Consider the following 21131-nt stretch of genomic DNA (forward strand, 5'->3'; position numbering starts at 1 on the left):
CCAAAAGGGTTCTTCGGCTGTCCCCATAGGAGAACCCTTTTTGGTTTCAGATAAAACTATTTTGGGTTCCATGTAGAACCCTCTCTGTAAAGGTTTCTACGTGGAACTCAAAAGGGTTCTACCTGGAACCAGAAAGGGTTCTCCAAAAGGTTCTCCGATGGGGATAGCCAAAGAACCCTTTTAGGTTCTGGATAGAACCTTTTTTTCTAAGAGTACACTGGTTAATACAGTCAAACAGTTCAAGGGAAAACTAATTGGAAAAGCAACATAGGTTGCTAGGTTGATTAGTATATATATGCTTCCATTATTTTAGATATTTAGGAAGTACATAATTGAGATCAAATTCTCTTTTACATTGACAACCTAGTTGGTCAAGAACAACGTATACTTATATGGGCTTTTGCACATTGCACATTGCTGCTTAAGATTTTTTATTAATTTTTTTCTCCCCAATTTCGACCCACCATTTTGGAAAACACACACTCTTAGAAAAAAAGGGTTCCAAAAGGGTTCTTCGGCTGTCCCCATAGGAGAACCCTTTTTGGTTTCAGATAAAACTATTTTGGGTTCCATGTAGAACCCTCTCTGTAAAGGTTTCTACGTGGAACTCAAAAGGGTTCTACCTGGAACCAGAAAGGGTTTACTCTTAGAAAAAAGTGTACTCTTAGAAAAAAAGGTTCTATCCAGAACCTAAAAGGGTTCTTTGGCTATCCCCATCGGAGAACCTTTTGGAGAACCCTTTCTGGTTCCAGGTAGAACCCTTTTGAGTTCCACGTAAAAAAGATAAAAAATCTTAAGCAGCAATGTGCAATGTGCAAAAGCCCATATAAGTATACGTTGTTCTTGACCAACTAGGTTGTCAATGTAAAAGAGAATTTGATCTCAATTATGTACTTCCTAAATATCTAAATCTAAATATCTAAAATAATGGAAGCATATATATACTAATCAACCTATGTTGCTTTTCCAATTAGTTTTCCCTTGAACTGTTTGTCCGATACACAACCCAACCAGCCGTACTGCTTCTTAACACAGCGCGCATCCAACCCGGAAGCCAGCCGCACCAATGTGTCGGAGGCTACACCGTGCACCTGGCAACCTTGGTTGGGGCACACTGCGCCCAGCCCGCCACAGGAGTTGCTGGTGCGCGATGAGACAAGGAGATCCCTACCGACCAATCCCTCCCTAAACCGGACGACGCTAGGCCAATTTAGCGTCGCCCCACGGACCTCCCGGTCGCGGCCGGTTACGACAGAGCCTGGGCGCGAACCCAGGGACTCTGATGGCACAGCTGGCGCTGCAGTACAGCGCCCTTAACCACTGCGCCACCCGGGAGGCCCTGCTTAAGATTTTTGAGTCACATTGAGATTGATCCCTTGACATTTTCATATCACCAAGGATCTATTATGGTCCACACATACAGTACCAACACAGTCACGAAAGGGCACGATAACACCTCTTCCCCCTCAGGAGGCTGAAAAGATTTGGCATGGGTCCTCAGATCTTCAAAAGGTTCTATAGCTGCACCATTGAGAGCATCTTGACTGGCCGCATCACCGCTTGGTATGGCAACTGCTTGGCATCCGACCACAAGGCGATACAGAGGGTAGTGCATACAGCCCAGTACATCACCGGGGCAGAGCTCCCTGCCATCCGGGACCTCTATACCAGGCGGTGTCAGTTCTCTCTGCTACAGCACGGCATGTTCCAAGTCTGGAACCAACAGGACCCTGAACAGCTTCTACCCCCATTCAGTCACAAGCACTTTAGTGAGGTCGGGCACTGATGTTGGGCGATTAGGCCTGGATCGCAGTCTGTTTCAATTCATCACAAAGGTGTTCGATGGGGTTGAGGTCAGGGCTTTGTGCAGGCCAGTCAAGTTCTTCCACACTGATCTCGACAAACCATTTCTGTATGGACCTTGCGTTGTGAACGGGGGAATTGTCATGCTGAAACATGAAAGGGCCTTCGCCAAACTGTTTCCAAAAACTTGGAAGCACAGTATCGTCTAGAATGTCATTGTTTGCTGTAGCGATAAGATTTCCCTTCACTGGAACTAAGGGGCCTTGACCAAATCATGAAAAACAGCCCCAGACGATTATTCCTCCTCCACCAAACTTTACAGTTCAAATTCAATTTTATCGTTCAAATACACATATTTAGCAGATGTTATTGTGGGTGTAGCGAAATGCTTGGCACTATACATTGGGGCAGGTAGCGTCCTCCTGGCATCCGCCAAACCCAGATTCTTTCAGTCGGACTGCCAGATGGTGAAGCGTGATTTATCACTCCAGTGAACGCATTTCCACTGCTCCAAAGTCCAATGGCGGCGAGCTTAACACCACTCCAGCCAATGCTTGGCATTGCACATGGGGATCTTAGGCTTGTGTGCAGTTGACTGGCCCTGGAAACCCATTTCATGAAGCTTCAGACGAACAGTTATTGTGTTGACGTTGCTTCCAGTGGCCTACCACTTCGCGGCTAAGCCGTTGTTGACCGGGGCAGTTGACAGGGGCAACTCTACCAGGGCAGAAATTTGACAAACTGACTTGATGGAAAGGTGGCATCCTATGACGGTACCACGTTGAAAGTCACTAAGCTCTTCAGTAAGGCCATTCTACTGACAAATGTTTGTCTATGGAGATTGCATGGCTGTGTGCTTGACCTTACCTGTCAGCAACGGGTGTGGCTGAAATAGCCAAATCCACTAATTTGAAGGGTTGTCCACATACTTTTGTATATATAGTGTATCTACCTCAATTACCTCATACCTATATATAGCCAAGTTGTCGTTACTCATTGTGCATCTATTATTTAGTGTTTGACTTATTATTCTATTATTTCTCTATTTTCTTTCTCTCTGCATTGATAGGAAGGGCCCCCTAAGTAAGCATTCCACTGTTAGTCTACACCTGTTGTGTATGTGACAAATAACATTAGATTTAATTTGATGTTGGCCAGGTGAGATACTGTACATGACGAAGGATGACTGAGTTGCCTTTAGGGGATAGAGGGGTTTCTTCTCAGAAGTGTTTGAAGTCTTGAACTTGCAAGCCCTCCTCGGGTAATTTCATGACATATGGGAGGGTCATGGCGGAGCACATTACTTCATGCACACACGCTGAGACTACTGCTCTAGACAGGGCTAGCTTTAAACATTCACTTCATCTCCCATTGACTTCAACGGGACCAAGTGAACCCCCCCCGTAGAGTATAACGTGACAGAATGGTGGAGAGAAGCACGATCCAATAAGCAAAGAGAGCTGCACTAATTCCATCGAGAGACAAATTATCCATGACAACACTGTAATACTTTTGGTCCTTCCCATTTCGGTGGGATAAAATAAAACCACTGGACTTGCCCTTGGTTACTCTGCCCGGGGTTGTGTATCGTCTGCTATACTGGGCTCTGTGTGTTTGTTTGTGTGAGTCCTCCCTGCTCTCAACAGCCTTGCATGTTGAGACACGTCCCTTTTTCAAAGTTGAACTGAAACTGAAGCACACAGACCCACACCCCTTATCGCACACTCATTGACCCCCCTCCCTGCCCCACCACACACACACACAGACCCACACCCCTTATCGCACACTCGTTGACCCCCCCCTGCCCCACCACACACACACACACACACACACACACACACAGACCCACACCCCTTATCACACACTCGTTGACCCCCCCCTGCCCCACCACACACACAGACCCACACCCCTTATCACACACTCGTTGACCCCCCCTGCCCCACCACACACACACCCACACCCCTTATCGCACACTCATTGACCTCCCCTTCCCCACCACACACACACACACACACACAGACCCACACCCCTTATCGCATACTCGTTGACCACCCCTGCCCCACCACACACACACACACACACACACACACAGACCCACACCACTTATCGCACACCCGTTGACCCCCCCCTGCCCCACCACACACACAGACCCACACCCCTTATCACACACTTGTTGACCCCCCCTTCCCCACCACACACACACACACACACACACACACACACACACACACACACACACACACACACACACACACCCCTTATCGCATACTCGTTGACCACCCCTGCCCCACCACACACACACACACACACACACAGACCCACACCACTTATCGCACACCCGTTGAACCCCCCCTGCCCCACCACACACACACACACACACACACACACACACACACAGACCCACACCCCTTATCGCACACTTGTTGACCCCCCCTGCACCACCACACACACACACACACACACACACACACACACACTGAGCCACACCCCTACAAACATTCTGAAAGACATAACAGACGACTGAACCACAAAACGTTATGCTACCTTACTTCTGACACAGCACTCTTGCGGCCATGTTGCACCATTTCACCACACTCAAATGTACAATTATTGTCGCTGAAGTCACTCATTTTTAAACATACGTAACTGCCAAAAAAAAAGAAAACACTTGAGTAAATGAGGGTTCTGGTGCCTCTGCTATGGTGTGGGGGTGCATTTTCTTGGCATGGTTGAGTTCCACACAACCCCTTAGAGGGCAAGGTAAACGGCAAGAAATACACAGCCCTTCTGAGTGATCACCTTCAACCTGTGGTGAATCGTTTCTACCCTGATAGGAGTAGTCTCACTCTCTTCCAGGTTGACAATGCCCCCATCTACAGGGCACGAGTGGTCACTGAATGGTCTGATGAGCATGAAAACGATGTAAACCATATGCTGTGGCTGTCTCAGTCACCAGATCTCTACCCAATTGAACACTTATGGGAGATTCTGGAGCAGCGCCTGAGTGAGCTTTTTCCACCGCAGTCAACAAAACACCAACTGATGTAATTTATTGTGGAAGAATGATGTCGCATAACTGCAATAATAACTCTTCCCATTTCCCTTATCACTGATGTATGTTACTATGATGTCTATATACCCTAACCTCTATAGACCTCTATATACTAACCTATATACACCTTATATACTAACCACTATACACCTCTATATACTAACCCCTATACACCTCTATATACTAACCTCTGTACACCCTTATATACTAACCCCTATACACCTCTATATTCTAACCTCTATACACTCTTATATACTAACCCCTATACACCGCTATATACTAACCCCTATACACCTCTATATACTAACCCCTATACACCCTTATATACTAACCCCTATACACCTCTATATACTAACACTTATACACCTCTATATACTAACCCCTATACACCTCTATATACTAACCTCTATACACCCTTATATACTAACCCCTATACACCTCTATATACTAACCTCTATACACCTCTATATACTAACCCCTATACACCTCTATATACTAACCTCTATAGACCCTTATATACTAACCCCTATACACCTCTATATACTAACCCCTATACACCTCTATATACTAACCTCTATACACCCTTATATACTAACCCCTATACACCTCTATATACTAACCCTTATACACCTCTATATACTAACCCCTATACACCTCTATATACTAACCTCTATAGACCCTTATATACTAACCCCTATACACCTCTATCTACTAACCCCTATACACCTCTATATACTAACCCTTATAAACCTCTATATACTAACCCCTATACACCTCTATATACTAACCTCTATACACCCTTATATACTAACCCCTATACACCTCTATATACTAACCTCTATACACCCTTATATACTAACCCCTATACGCCTCTATATACTAACCTCTATACACCCTTATATACTAACCCCTATACACCTCTATATACTAACCTCTATACACCCTTATATACTAACCCCTATACACCTCTATATTCTAACCTCTATACACTCTTATATACTAACCCCTATACACCGCTATATACTAACCCCTATACACATCGAAATACTAACCCCTATACACCTCTATTAACTAACCCATATACACCTCTATATACTAACCCCTATACACCTCTATAGTCCTCTATATACTAACCTCTATAGACCGCTATATACTAACCCCTATACACCTCTATATACTAACCTCTATACACCCTTATATACTAACCCCTATACACCTCTATATACTAACCTCTATAGACCTCTATATACTAACCCCTATACACCTCTATATACTAACCCCTATACACCTCTATATACTAACCTCTATAGACCTCTACATACTAACCCCTATACACATCGAAATACTAACCCCTATACACCTCTATTAACTAACCCCTATACACCTCTATATACTAACCCCTAAACACCTCTATATACTAACCCCTTTACACCTCTACAGACCGCTAAATACTAACCCCTATACACCCCTATATACTAATCCTATACACCTCTATATACTAACCCCTATACACCTCTATAGATCTCTATATACTTAACCCCTATACACCTCTATATACTAACCCCTATAAACCTGTTTAGACCTCTATATACTAACCCCTATACACCTCTATAGACCTCTATATACTAACTCCTATACACCTCTCTATACTAACCCCTATACACCTCTATATACTAACCCCTATACACCTCTATATACTAACCCCTATACACCTCTATAGACCTCTATATACTAACTCCTATACACCTCTATATACTAAGTCTATATACTAATCCCTATACACCTCTATATACTAACCTCTATGCACCTTATATACTAAACCCTATACACCTCTATATACTAACCCCTATACACCTCTATACACTAACCCCATATACACCTCTATATACTAACCTCTATAGACCTCTATATACTAATCCCTATACACCTCTATATACTAACCCCTATATACTAACCTCTATAGACCTCTACATACTAACCCCTATACACATCGAAATACTAACCCCTATACACCTCTATATACTAACCCCTATACACCTCTATATACTAACCCCTAAACACCTCTATATACTAACCCCTTTACACCTCTATAGACCGCTAAATACTAACCCCAATACACCTCTCTATACTAACCCCTATACACCTCTATATATTAACCCCTATACACCTCTATATACTAACCCCTATACACCTCTATATACTAACCCCTGAACACCTCTATATACTAACCCCTTTACACCTCTATATACTAACCTCTATACACCCTTATATACTAACCCCTATACACCTCTATATACTAACCCTTATACACCTCTATATACTAACCCCTATACACCTCTATATACTAACCCCTTTACACCTCTATATACTAACCTCTATACACCCTTATATACTAACCCCTATACACCTCTATATACTAACCCTTATACACCTCTATATACTAACCCCTATACACCTCTATATACTAACCTCTATACACCCTTATATACTAACCCCTATACACCTCTATATACTAACCCTTATACACCTCTATATACTAACCCCTATACACCTCTATATACTAACCTCTATAGACCCTTATATACTAACCCCTATACACCTCTATATACTAACCCCTATACACCTCTATATACTAACCCTTATACACCTCTATATACTAACCCCTATACACCTCTATATACTAACCTCTATACACCCTTATATACTAACCCCTATACACCTCTATATACTAACCTCTATACACCCTTATATACTAACCCCTATACACCTCTATATACTAACCCTTATACACCTCTATATACTAACCCCTGTACACCTCTATATACTAACCTCTATACACCCTTATATACTAACCCCTATACACCTCTATATACTAACCTCTATACACCCTTATATACTAACCCCTATACACCTCTATATACTAACCTCTATACACCCTTATATACTAACCCCTATACACCTCTATATTCTAACCTCTATACACTCTTATATACTAACCCCTATACACCGCTATATACTAACCCCTATACACATCGAAATACTAACCCCTATACACCTCTATTAACTAACCCCTATACACCTCTATATACTAACCCCTATACACCTCTATAGTCCTCTATATACTAACCTCTATAGACCGCTATATACTAACCCCTATACACCTCTATATACTAACCTCTATACACCCTTATATACTAACCCCTATACACCTCTATATACTAACCCCTATACACCTCTATATACTAACCCCTAAACACCTCTATATACTAACCCCTTTACACCTCTATAGACCGCTAAATACTAACCCCTATACACCTCTATATACTAACCCCTATACACCTCTATATATTAACCCCTATACACCTCTATATACTAACCCCTATACACCTCTATTTACTAACCCCTAAACACCTCTATATACTAACCCCTTTACACCTCTATAGACCGCTAAATACTAACCCCTATACACCTCTATATACTAACCCCTATACACCTCTATATATTAACCCCTATACACCTCTATATACTAACCCCTATACATCTCTATATACTAACCTCTATAGACCTCTATATACTAACCCCTATACACCCCTATATACTAACCCTTATACACCTCTATATACTAATCCTATACACCTCTATAGACCTCTATATACTAACCCCTATACACCTCTATATACTAACCCCTATACACCTCTATAGACCTCTATATACTAACCCCTATACACCTCTATATACTAACCCCTATACACCTCTATAGACCTCTATATACTAACCCCTATACACCTCTATATATTAACCCCTATACACCTCTCTATACTAACCCCTATACACCTCTATATACTAACCCCTATACACCTATATATACTAACCCCTATACACCTAGATATACTAACCTCTATACACCTCTATATACTAACCCCTATACACCTCTATTAACTAACCCCTATACACCTCTATATACTAACCCCTATACACCTCTATATACTAACCCCATATACACCTCTATATACTAACCTCTATAGACCTCTATATACTAACCCCTATACGCCTCTATATACTAACCTCTATAGACCTCTACATACTAACCCCTATACACATCAAAATACTAACCCCTATACACCTCTATTAACTAACCCCTATACACCTCTATATACTAACCCCTATACACCTCTATATACTAACCCCTAAACACCTCTATATACTAACCCCTTTACACCTCTATAGACCGCTAAATACTAACCCCTATACACCTCTATATACTAACCCCTATACACTTCTATATACTAACCCCTATACATCTCTATATACTAACCTCTATAGACCTCTATATACTAACCCCTATACACCCCTATATACTAACCCTTATACACCTCTATATACTAACCCCTAAACATCTCTATATACTAACCCCTATCCTATACACCTCTATATACTAACCCCTATACACCCCAATAATAATTGTTGTCTTACCTGTCCCGGGTCGTCCAATGATGATGTCCTTGCGGGGTGTAGGGTGAGGGGACTCAGCTGGTAGGATGAGGGGCAGCAGGGCGGTTGGAGAGGGGTGGCAGGCTACCGGCTGGGGCAATGCCCCTCCAATGGAGTCCTGGTGCCCGCCGGGCTTCCTCTCCCACTCCCTACCTCCTGATCCAGAGCTGGAGAGGGCGGAGCCAGTCGAGGAGATGGAGGCGGAGCCACCACTGAGGGTGGGGCTGGAGTGGGCAGGGTGTCCGGCGACGGCTGGGGTCAGGGACTGGGAGGATGTTACAAGGACAAGGGTGGAGGCGGGGTTTCGCAGGAGGACTGCGCCATTGGTGGCGGCGCCGTTGATGGGCACGGGTGCTTGGAGGCCGGTGGCAAGGTGCAGGGGCTGGCTGTGCTCTCTGGAGGAGCGGCCTCCTCCTCCCCTCCTCACCAGGGGTCCATCTGTGAACTTGGCCAGGGGGACGTCGGGGTTCCGCACGATGACGGGGGAGTCTCGCAGGGGCACGACGCGGCGGGGGCTGGGGTCCTGGGGAAGGGGGGAGGGAGGGGTGGGAGACACCAGCATTGGCGGGGGGGTGGAGGCGGCGGAGGACGGGGGGCGGCTGGTGGCGCTCCGGGGCCGGGGGAAGGAGAGGGAGGAGGGGGTGGTGGGCTGGCTCTGAGGAGAGAGCACCCTGAAGGCGGCTGGGCTTAGGCCTATATTCTCCCCTAACTGCTGGTCGGGCTTGGAGTAATCCTGGGCAGAGAGGGGCACGGGCGGAGGAAGGGCATCAAGTTTCCGCTTGCTGGGGCTCATGGGCACAGTGAAGGTGAGGTTGGTCTGGAAGGTGGGTATGATGCCCGTCAGGTGGCGCTCGCGCTCCGAGCCCGGCGTACCCACCTTAGTGCCGCTCAGGTGGCGGTGGCGGCGAGGGGTGAGCGAAGGCGGCGCCGTGATGGGGCTGAAGGTGGCTGGGCGGAAGACGAAAAGCGGGGAAGGCGAGGGCGACGGTGTGGGCGAGAAGGGCGACTGGTTGGAGATGGGAGAGAAGGAAGGCGTGCCCGAGCGGGAGCTGCCCAGAGATACCAGCATTGTGGCCGCCTCGCACTCATCAAAGTCGAAGCGTGATAAGTCCTGGGGCAGGAGCGAGGGCAGGACCAGGCGGGGTCGTGAATCCCCTCCCCTACTGCTCGCTTCGCTGCTGTCTCGCGACGTGTTGTCCCAGTCGAACTCTGAACTGGTCCGGCCGCCGCCCAGCCTCAGGTCTGAAGGGGTTAGGGTGCCCGTACTGCTGGCCCCGCCACGGTCTCTGCCCCCTCCGCTGGCCTCCATCTCTTTAGTTCTCATGGAGAGATGACGCGAGCAGTAGCCTCTTCTCTGGGACTCCTTAGAGCAGCCCTCTCTGGAGCACAGCCTCCTCCACTGCTTGCCGTTGAACTTCTTGCGGATGCCCGTGGGGGTACACACCACGTCGCCCTTCTTGTACTTCTGCTGGGCCGCCGTGAGCGGGGTGCGAGAGCGCGACGAGGAAGTCGAACCCGAGCACGAGCCTCCACCCCCTCCAGATGCGCCGTGGGAGTTGGAGTTTGAAGAGGGCGGCTTATCCAGGGAGCCGCGGGAGGATGAGGAGGACAGAGGAGGGAGCTGAGGGGTGGCGATGACGGCCGCCCCTGCTGCCAGCGCTCCCGACTCAAGCCCCAGTAGCACCGTGGGGGAGGGAGGGGGGTGGGGGTTGAGGGCCAGGTGGGGGCCCACCAGTGGGGTGCCTCCGAGGCTCCGGACCACGGACAGGTGGGGGCTGAGGTAGCCCGGGGGCGGCTTGGAGAGTATGTGCCTGTGTTGGGACACCGCCAGTGTGCCTGTGTTGACCGCCCCCGCCGCCCCCATGGGCACCATGCTGAAGTGGGACACCTCTATGTCCTCCTCGGGGGTCAGGGGCATGAAGTGGTGGTGCTGCTTGGCCCTCTCTCGGTTATCTCTCTCTTGTTTCCTCTGGAGCTCCCGCTCTCTCTCCACCAGGTCCTTCTCTCGCTCCCAGTCTCTTCCGGGCACCAGACTCAGCACCGAGGCGGGGGTGACGGGGGAGCTCACAGTGGAGGAAGACGAGGAGGCGGGGGCCGTTCCAGGGTATGAAAGCCTCCCCAACACGGACCCAGCCACAGTCGCGCTGAGCCCCATCCCACGGCTGAGGCGACACAGCTCCTGCTCCACCTCTATCTCATCCCTGTCCTCTTTTTCTCTCTCCCTCTCTCGCCCTCTCTTGGCGGCGGCATCGCTTTCCTCTCGCCCCCCTCCGCAGGGTCCCAGGTCCAGGTCCCAGGGGGGCACCAGCAGGCGGAGGCTCTGACGGGACACCCACACAGCGGTCGGAGTGCCCACCCTGCCATCCCCTTCCTCATCCCCTGGGGGCATTCTATCCTCTAACAACACTCTATAGGGGTAGGACACAGCCGGGTGGGAGTCCACCTGGGTGACCAGGCCCTCTCGGTACCACTGGCGCTGGGCCTCTGTGGTGCCTCCGTCCTCGTTGCCTCCAAAGGGCACGCACACAGGGGTGCCGATGGGGACGGCTTGGGAGCCGGGCGGTGGGGCGTCCATGATAATGTCCACGGGTCCCTGGGCGCCCTCACGGAACGGGTAGCGGTAAAGCTCCTTCTCACCATTCAGCTGCACCTCCAGGCTGCCGTGCTCGCCGCTCACCCGCCGCACCACGCCCGCTCTGAACACTGAGTCCATGCTCTCCCTCCCCCCTCCTCCGTTCTCCTCTTCCCCCTTTCCAGTCCTCCTCCGAGCCTGCCTGGCTAGCACCCGCTGGTTCTTCAGACCTTTGGCCAGGGCGTCGGCTAGCGCGTCCGACAGGCTCTGTGGGGTCGGAGTTTGCGGGGTGCTACGTTGCACCAGGGCCAGGGTGTGTGCTTCGGGGGTGGGGTTGGCGTGGTGAGAGTTGGAGCGGTGTGGCTCGCTCACGTCCAGGTCGTGTTCGCTGGCCGTGTCTGTAGAGGAGCAGCGGACAGGGCTGGGGGAGATTTCTCTTCCTCCCTCTGGGCCTCTCCTGTCTCTGTCCCCTGTGGGAGGGGGTCCAGGTGTGTTGTCCCTGTCCTGTGGTGGAGCTATAATGGTAATGTAGTCCTCCACTGGTCTCCTGGTCTGACTGTTGATGTCAGTGAGCGAACCGCCCTCCCTCACCGCCGACCCGGGCCCCGAAGACAAGCTCGACAACTGACTTCCGGCGTTACTGTCACTGTGAGCACTATTTCTGTTCAGTGGAGGCGCGCCGATGTTGCCGGGGCTTCCGTGGTTGGCAGCGGCAGCGGCGGCGGCAGCACAGTGCTCAGAGGTGTACTTCTTCTTGGGGACGCGGGCCTTGAAGGTGGCCGTCTTGCGGTTGGACGAGGGGTTGGGGCTGTTGGCAGCGCTGGTGGCGCTGCTGCTGCTGTCTGTGCTGTGGGCGCTCAGCGATTTGACGCTCCCCGGGAGGGAGTCCTCCGACTTCCCAGGGAGGGACCCTGCTGCTGCGGCCGCTGTCTCTGGGAGCCGGGGCCCCTCTCTGTGGCCCTCCCTCTCTGGCGTGGCCATCGTTGTGAGTGTCACCGACTCCTCCTGAGAAGACTCTGAGTGAGATGAGGTTTGGGGTGAGGTCTGTCTTTTGGGGGATCGGTCTCTGTTCTCGTCCGAGTCTCTTTTCTCTCCACTGTCCCCTGTCCCCCGTCTCTTCCCCCCTTTGGCTCGGGTCGACGGGGGCGAGCGCCTTCCTTGCTTTTTAATCGGCTTCATCTCTGCATTGGGAGTTTTCTTGACTATTTACAGTGGCTTAATTTTCCAGAATCTTTGTTCCTCTCTCCTCCCTCTATTTCCCTGCTCTTCCAGCTCCTCTCTCTCTTCTCCCGCCCTTTCCTCTTTCTGTTTCTCCAGCTCTTTCCACCTTATTCCAGACCCTGAAACAGAGCAGAGCGTAACAAAGGATGGATTATTCATGTGGCGAATGCATTGTGACATTATACAAATCATATTCACCAGGTAAGGTAGCGGTGGGGAGAAGTGGTCGTCAAAGAAGAACTGGGCCCAGTTTGACCAAATAATTTCAAATACAGACCTATTCTATAAAGCAATGTATTTTGTGTCCTTGGTAATGCATTCATTCTTGATATGAACGATGTATCATTCAACTCAAGAAGTAATGGGTATTACCATTTTATCACAAAATCATTGTACATGAAGTGTACAAAATATTAGGGAAAACTTTACATAGACTGACCACATTACATAGACTGACCACATGAATCCAGGTGAAAGCTAAGTCTTGATACAACTGAGACACGGATTGTGTGTGTGTGTGTGTGTGTGTGTGTGTGTGTGTGTGTGTGTGTGTGTGTGTGTGTGTGTGTGGGCAAGAGAAAATATTTAAGTAATTATACACATAACACTGTGTGAATACAAATGAAACCATAATGAAGCAATCTTATATAGTGTGTAAAGTAATATAACAATATAGCAGAATAGTGGCGAGCACATTTGGAAGTGCTTGTCCAGACAAGTCTGCACCCACACACACACACACACACACACACACAGAGGCACACACACTCTCTCTATCTCTCTCTCTGGTTTCTTGGCTATGACAGTTAAGGAGGGGGAATTCCTTCTTGTTCACTCGCATTTCTCTCTTTCTCTTACTCACTCGTTCTTTCTCTCTCTCTCTGGTTCTCGGTGGTGACCTTCATCTATTTCGTAGCTGAACCAATCCGCCCCTACAATCCACACTTCCTGTCATGGACCATTACCTAACTTCCTGCTACTTCATTATCCTCTCTCTTTAGCCCTCTCTTTCTCCTTAGATTTCATACCAACAACCACTCTCTCATTTAGAGGCATTTTTCACTGCCAGGGAAAACATCGATGTTGCTCGAATGCTGACAAATTTGGTTGACAGAGACGAACTGAAAACCAACAGGTTTGGTTGGGGGTTTTCTATTGAAACAGGCAGCGCCATGTGTTGTAGGCCTATCATGCTTACATTCTGGGTCGTTTGTTCCAGCACACAGTTCCCGTCCGCCTCAGAGTTTCAGACAACACAACGCCGTGATTCAACAAAAAGTCTATCTAATCCTCTAACAAAGCAGGACCAAAGACAAACATCAAAGTCTAGACAAAATGATATTGTGGAGTATGAGTTTGCTTTCATCACGTTATGATTGAATGCTGCATGTCATGGAGAAATGATATTTATTGAATATTAGGTTGTTACAATGTCATGTACGTCTAGTAATTTAATTATTTTTGCTGTACAGAACTCCAGGGCATCTATCTACTTGTAATGAGAAACTACAGACCTGAGTTGTTGTGACCACACCACACGTAAACTGCTGTTTGATAATACACGCAGTTACAAACCAGTACCTGTGTTATGCAATTTATATTTGGAAGACTTGCGATTGCTTTCAAAGAACTGCCATCATGGTGTCATTTGTTGCCTCACTTTTTTCAAGTTAGAAGTGTGCACATTGTTTACTCAATAGTGCACACCTGGCAAGTATGTGGGTGAGTGTCATAATTATAACAATTTCGATAAATGAAGGTACAACGCATTTCCCTTCTAAATGTATGAGCCTTATCCATTTATCAATATTGCATCAACGTTCACTCGGGCTCCAGAGTGGCGCAGCGGTCTAAGACACTGGATTTCAGTGCTAGAGGCGTCACTAGTTCGAATCTCTGGTTTGAATCCAGGCTGTTTCACAACCGGCCGTGATTGGGAGTCCCATAGGGAGGGCGTCGCACAAATGGCCCAGCGTCGTCCGGGTTTGGGCGGTGTAGGCCGTCATTGTACATAAGAATTTGTTCTTAGTTAAATACAGGTTACAAAAATATATTTTGCCCATATCTATGCTGTATAAACCCTAGCATGTTGAACTATTACCATGTTATAGCATTGTCATTGGTCACCATTGGAGAACTTGTGGTAATATCCTATGTGAGCATAATGAAAATCAATGTTCACATAACATCCCAATGTGCACAGACGTCAATTCTACGTTGGTTAAACGTAATGTAATTTAAACGAAGTGGGGGGAAAAAAACGTTGATTCAACCGGTGTGTGCACAGTGGGATGAATTTCCACCTCTACAATTTCGATACATAACTATAAAGCGATGAGAACTACTGGAGAATATTGACCTATAGTGCAACTACCGGAAAATTTACAAACTTCACGTAGGGCCTGCCTACCAAAGTACTTAGGCTGAATGTAGATCAAAAACAAGCAACAACCCTAAACTGAAGTACTGTTAAATGCAAACGAATGCAAGAACGGCGGAACTGTTACTTTTGCTGAATAGTAACGTTACCGTGCGGTATATGTGTCAACCACTCTTATTGGTCGTAGTGCTTTTGCGATTACTATCAGCTTACTACACAACAGGGCCGTGAAGTCCAGTGACGCAGGTCTAACAACACAAGGCCGCTTAGCAAAATCTTCTTCGTGGAACATTTAACACGGGACATTAAACACTTAAAGGCCTAGTAATTCCAAAATATGGTGCTGTGGAACAACTCATCAAAAGGTATTGACAAACAGATTTAGGCTTACTTAAATCGAACAATATGTCATGAACGTTACATCGTGCGACAGCAGCCAAAGTAATTATGCTGCGAATTCATTCGTGACAACCGTTGTCAAATGTGGACACTACTGGATGCAACTTAGGAACTAATTTACCGGCGAGTGCAAACTGCAACGTTGTACATTAAGTTACAATAAAAAGTAAAAAATTGTGGACACAACGCAGAAACGCGGCCCACAAGCCTGCAGGCGAAGGACAGATTCAAATAGACATTTTGTATCACGAATAGTAGCCTAGGTAGAGATAATAACGCTAATAACTATGTGGTTTATGCAGATAGCTTCGATGTTTGCTTTCAATCGCAACCTAAGAAAAACACTTCTAGGAAGTCTTAATAATGGCAGTTATGGCGTTGAATATTTTCTGGGGGAAAAGTTTTAGGCTGACAATCCACCCGCACCGCTCCCTTTTCATTAAGTGTGGCATCCAATCCTCTCTTTACTTCTCTCCGTAGAGTATTATAAAAAAATATATATATAATTGTGTTAGTAGTTACAGAGGGTGCTTATTAATGGCAACGTCTACAACGTAGCAGGTCGACAAAGCAAAACAGGCTACTGCAGCGCTGCAGAAGAAAGATTTGTAGGTTTTACTCACCACAAAATGATTTTCAATGCAGATATTTATCGAGTCAGTAGCGAATATAGTAGGCCTATAGTCGGATATCCAGGGTTGACATTTAACAGACTGTCACATTATCTTTCTTCTGTAAAGCAACTTAAAGGAGGAAAAACTACTGACTGCTCTGTACATTCTACTCTACAGTCGCAAAATGGTGAATGAAGCCCAAAGCCTTGACACTAGTCCATCTAGCCAATCAGAGGACACATTTGAGTACAGTAGCCAGTAGATTTCATGAATCCAAGGAACTACATAGCCATGTATATTTGATTGACACCGTGTTTAGTCGAATCGTGCTGTGGCAAAACACCAAACAGCTGTTTAGGACAGGGCTGCGGCATCCAATAGTGCTTTAGGGGAGGTCTGCTGACAGGGAGTAGGCGGGCGAATGGAATAAAAATAACACTCCTCACCAATCTACAAACGCATACAGCGGAGATAACAGTCCTATAAAAATTGGAATTTGGGACCTGATGTTCTTTAACGCTCGTGTTTTGCAGTTGTGGTAATATAAGGACATCTGTTGTAAAATAATAATAATTAAAAAAACATTTAACCTGTAGCTTACATGACCAGTATAGAAGAGGCAAGTGACGTTCAACCAGCAAGTAAATGGGGAGGGGAATGGGATAGAAAAAAAGTTTAGAGCTGTTTATTTTCGCTGATCAATGCGCTCAAGCAAGTGACATCGAAAACCTAGACATTATGAATGTCAATTTTTGCTATTTATTTCGAATATATGTTTTTTTAACCGTCGTTTTTCCCCTATTGTATCCTTTGATATTTTCATTCTTCTCCTTTACATTAGCCAGTCTAGCCAATCACAGCGCTCTATATACTATCGTTGACGTCAGTGCGCGCTTTGTCCCGCCTCCCCATCCAACCGATAGACTGTAAAGCTAACGTCACCAAATCAATCTACGATTGGCCAAATGATAGAGGGTCTCTAGGCCAATGACCAAGTACTGTGATGAGGTCATCATGCTTGTTGCCATCAGCTGAGCCAAACAGGAAGGGTCCAGAGTAAATGAGTCTAAACCTAGGATTACTGTTCCTAAGGGAATGAGCCATATATATTCCTCTATAACATTTCATAATGATGATAGGTATCATGTTCGGGTGGATTGGTTTGTAGCAGTGCAACACACTGTGTACTGTTTCCTGCATGTACAGACAGTGAACGGACTGGTCTTGGTCAACACTATAGTTCTGCTTACTGAGGCAATGAAGTGGGTTTGTCACGCACATACCATGTAGTTATAACATGTTAGGGTGTTACGTAACCCTTGTGCGTGGAAGTGCACACACACACGCACACACAGAGCAGGTTCATACACACATACATGCATGCATAGATGCGCATACACACATGCCAAGCTCGTACACATATATGCGCATGCATAGGCCTACATACCAGGCTCATACACACATACTGCACATGCACACACACACGCTGTACGTGCACGCACACACACACACACACAGAAGGTGCACAGACATACACGCACACACACACACACAGGGATATGCAAGCCGTTCCACGCCTTGATGGGTAGAGCACTGCAGTCTCTCAGCAGTCTGTGTTCATTCACAGTGTCTACGCATCATCAGAAATGTAGGACAACAGAATACGAGAGAAGTAACTTTGAGAAAGGATTTCGTAAGCCGGTGACATAGAGATGCAAACATCATACAGAATCTCTCGTTTTTGAATGAGCTCGTTGAGTAATCTAGTAACCTTTTACCTACAGTAAAGCCTGGTTTATAACTCTGAATAAAAACATTACAATGACTTATAATAAGGCTTATATTATTTCATACTATTTTAAAATAATTCTAAAAAGCAATTTGTCAAAAATCATTATGTGATGATTATAAGACTTTTACAAGGGGACTATGCGTGGGCATGACAAGTCTTACAATGTATTATAGCTGCATCATAACCCATTTCACCTAATCCTGTTCTTATCTCAGAGCCCTTTTTAGGAGCATGATAAATTCTCCATGTAGGAAAGCAAAAATCTTATATCCACATTACATAAAAGCATTCCTATGTGGGAACGCTCAATCCCTCTGTGACACTGGCTCACTGAGGATATCTGCGTGGACAGAGAGGAGACAGCACACAGTAAACATGCACTAACACGCAATGCTGATACTGTGGGCAGAGTTCAAGTGGTGAGTCTGGTCAGGTTTGAAAAGTAGCTCTCCCATTAACATGACACACTGGTAATGAATCCCGATCACAGGGATCTGGCTCACATGCTGTCCAGGCCAATCTCTCCCTAACTACACAAACACACATACACACACACACACACACGCAAGCATACTCCTGCACACACGTATGCTCTCACACACACAATAGCTCTTGGGCTTTGAGTTTCTGTTTTCAAAAGGGGCTTGATGCAGTCTGTGTCTCCAATTGGTTGCAAGGACCCTGGAATAAAAGTACTTTCACTGTAAACTGTACATTGAACATGCTTTGTACTCCAAGGTTAGGCTTACCTTGGGTCCATGCAACCAGCACCTTATGTTCAGAAAATGATTATAATGGAGGTCTCCTCGAAAAATAGCAGAGAACAATATGTGTTGTAAACCAATGTAAACAAAGGCAAGGACAAGTGTACACTATGTAACCCATGATACAATAAGCTGGAGTTCTATAGATGCATACCATCTGAAGCCTATAGACCTGCACAAAGCAGACAAGGCCCACAGTTCTATTGATATAACTTTATTTCACAGCACATAGTTGCATATTGACTACAAAATGTTAATTACATTTTAATAACCTTTGAATAACTTATTTGTTTCTGCTAATTATAAATAAATTATGTTAACGTTACGTAGTTACCAATTGTGTAGAATTATTTTTTTTATTTTTAGAAAACTACCATAAAAAAAAAATGTAAGTGCTACCATTCTATCAACTAGTTTCCTCAATCACAGAAAAGTTCTGTCAAATAAATCATTTCAATATTTTTTGCACAAAATAAACAATTTGCTATACCCACTAGTTGACACACAACATTATCTGTCTGTGTTGAGTTAGTGAGAGTATAAAACAGTGGGTTACTACGGCGACGCACACAACTGAGGATAATTAGCCGTCTTTGTGATCTTGTTCTTCGGGCCCGGCCTCCATCTCTTCTCAAAATGTTGACCTCTGCCCTCAGCCTAGGGCCAGGCAACAAACCCTCCCAGCGGGCAGCTCAAAGTCTCAAAGTGTCCTGTCAATCAACTTTTGTGGAACGGAGCCCCCTGGTGAGCTGCTCTGCATAAGATTTGATGAAAGTTAGACTGGCAAATGTAGAGCAGGGAGAGATCACCTGATGACATTCACTCCAATGAGAGGTGACAGTGAGAAACGATGATGGAGGAGGAGTCTGATAAGGCGATAAAAGCAGAGAGGAGAGATACATTTACATGTTGTTGGGACAGGTCCTAAAGCATGAGGAACTGTCAGGGATAATAGAGGGAGTGTTAAACACTGCAAGGTATCAAAGGGTGATCTTCTGCAATGTTTTTGGAGTGATATAATATCCAATATTCCTAAGGCTAGGGGGTCGGGTGAGGTTTTGGGTAGTTTTGTCGTGACCATCTTCTGGTTCTCTGAATAACCTGCAAAAGGTCCTTCAAAAAAGCATGTTAACACATCCATGTTCAAGACAGGCCATTTCCCCTCAGATACATTTTGGCAATGCAGCATCTTTTATGTAATTGTCCAATCATAAAAGCCTTTTTATCTTAAGATTTTAAACGTGTATGTCTGTCCCTAAATGCCTCTTGGTACGTGTTTTTGAGTGGCAGACTTGTTAATATTTAGTCAAGTTAAAGTAACAAGCAATGCGTTGTAGCTTTTATATCATTTTAAGCACTTACATGTCTCTCGGATTAAAGGATAAATATCACAAATAAGGAACGTAAAAAGTGGATGTTTTAAAGTCCGGAATGGTCCCCTCTTACCCTTTGCCTCAATGAACATGGAGTGGCCACCTGACCTCTCTCTAGGACAACTAAACTAGGCTTTATGATCTTAATTGAGGACATTTTTCCTCTTATTAGGACATATCTTCATTTTTAAAGGACACTTTTTGTACATTTCTGTACTCAAACAGCCCCCTTCTCCCCATTTTGAGGACAGCATATCTGTATGCAAAATCTGTATGTGCATACATCATTTAACAAGGACTGTTAGCCCTAACAATGTATTTTGCAGTCCTATTTCGTATTTACTATAGAAATATATACTAGTTATAATTACATAACCATCATAAACCATCATTACCATCTGTAAAACAATTAAATATTATTTTGTATTCAACGATATAGTTCTGATATTTCCTATCGTATCCGTCTCCTGCGTACGTTACTGGTTGGAGACACTGACACAGTAACACTACTGAACTTGTCTCAAAGCAGGACCGTAAATGACCAGCAGAGGGGGGGGTAGTCTCCAAGTTAAGGAAAGCCATGGGAAAATCCCAGGTCAGTTACTGCATCTTTCAGTGCAGCCTACTTCTCCGTTAAGGAGTTTGGTTGGTCGTGATGTTCACTGGCCTT

The 21131-nt window shown here is 45.8% G+C and overlaps 1 protein-coding gene across 3 annotated transcripts in view; it reads right to left on the minus strand.

Annotated features, from left to right (window-relative positions):
* Window positions 1-16792, minus strand: part of cica (capicua transcriptional repressor a) — a 43463-nt gene extending 26671 nt beyond the window's left edge. For all 3 annotated transcript variants that reach the window (XM_036952767.2, XM_036952766.2, XM_036952765.2), the window contains exons 1-2: window positions 16542-16792; window positions 9329-13258 (exon numbers count right to left, since the gene is read on the minus strand). In XM_036952767.2, the coding sequence (XP_036808662.2) occupies window positions 9329-13097 (3769 nt within the window). In that variant the 5' untranslated portion in view covers window positions 13098-13258; window positions 16542-16792. The remainder of the gene's footprint in view (window positions 1-9328; window positions 13259-16541) is intronic.
* Between the last annotated feature and the right edge of the window lie 4339 nt (window positions 16793-21131).

Source organism: Oncorhynchus mykiss, chromosome 18 (genome assembly GCF_057628025.1).
Source record: "Oncorhynchus mykiss isolate SJ-2025 chromosome 18, ASM5762802v1, whole genome shotgun sequence".
Classification (NCBI taxonomy): domain Eukaryota; kingdom Metazoa; phylum Chordata; class Actinopteri; order Salmoniformes; family Salmonidae; genus Oncorhynchus; species Oncorhynchus mykiss.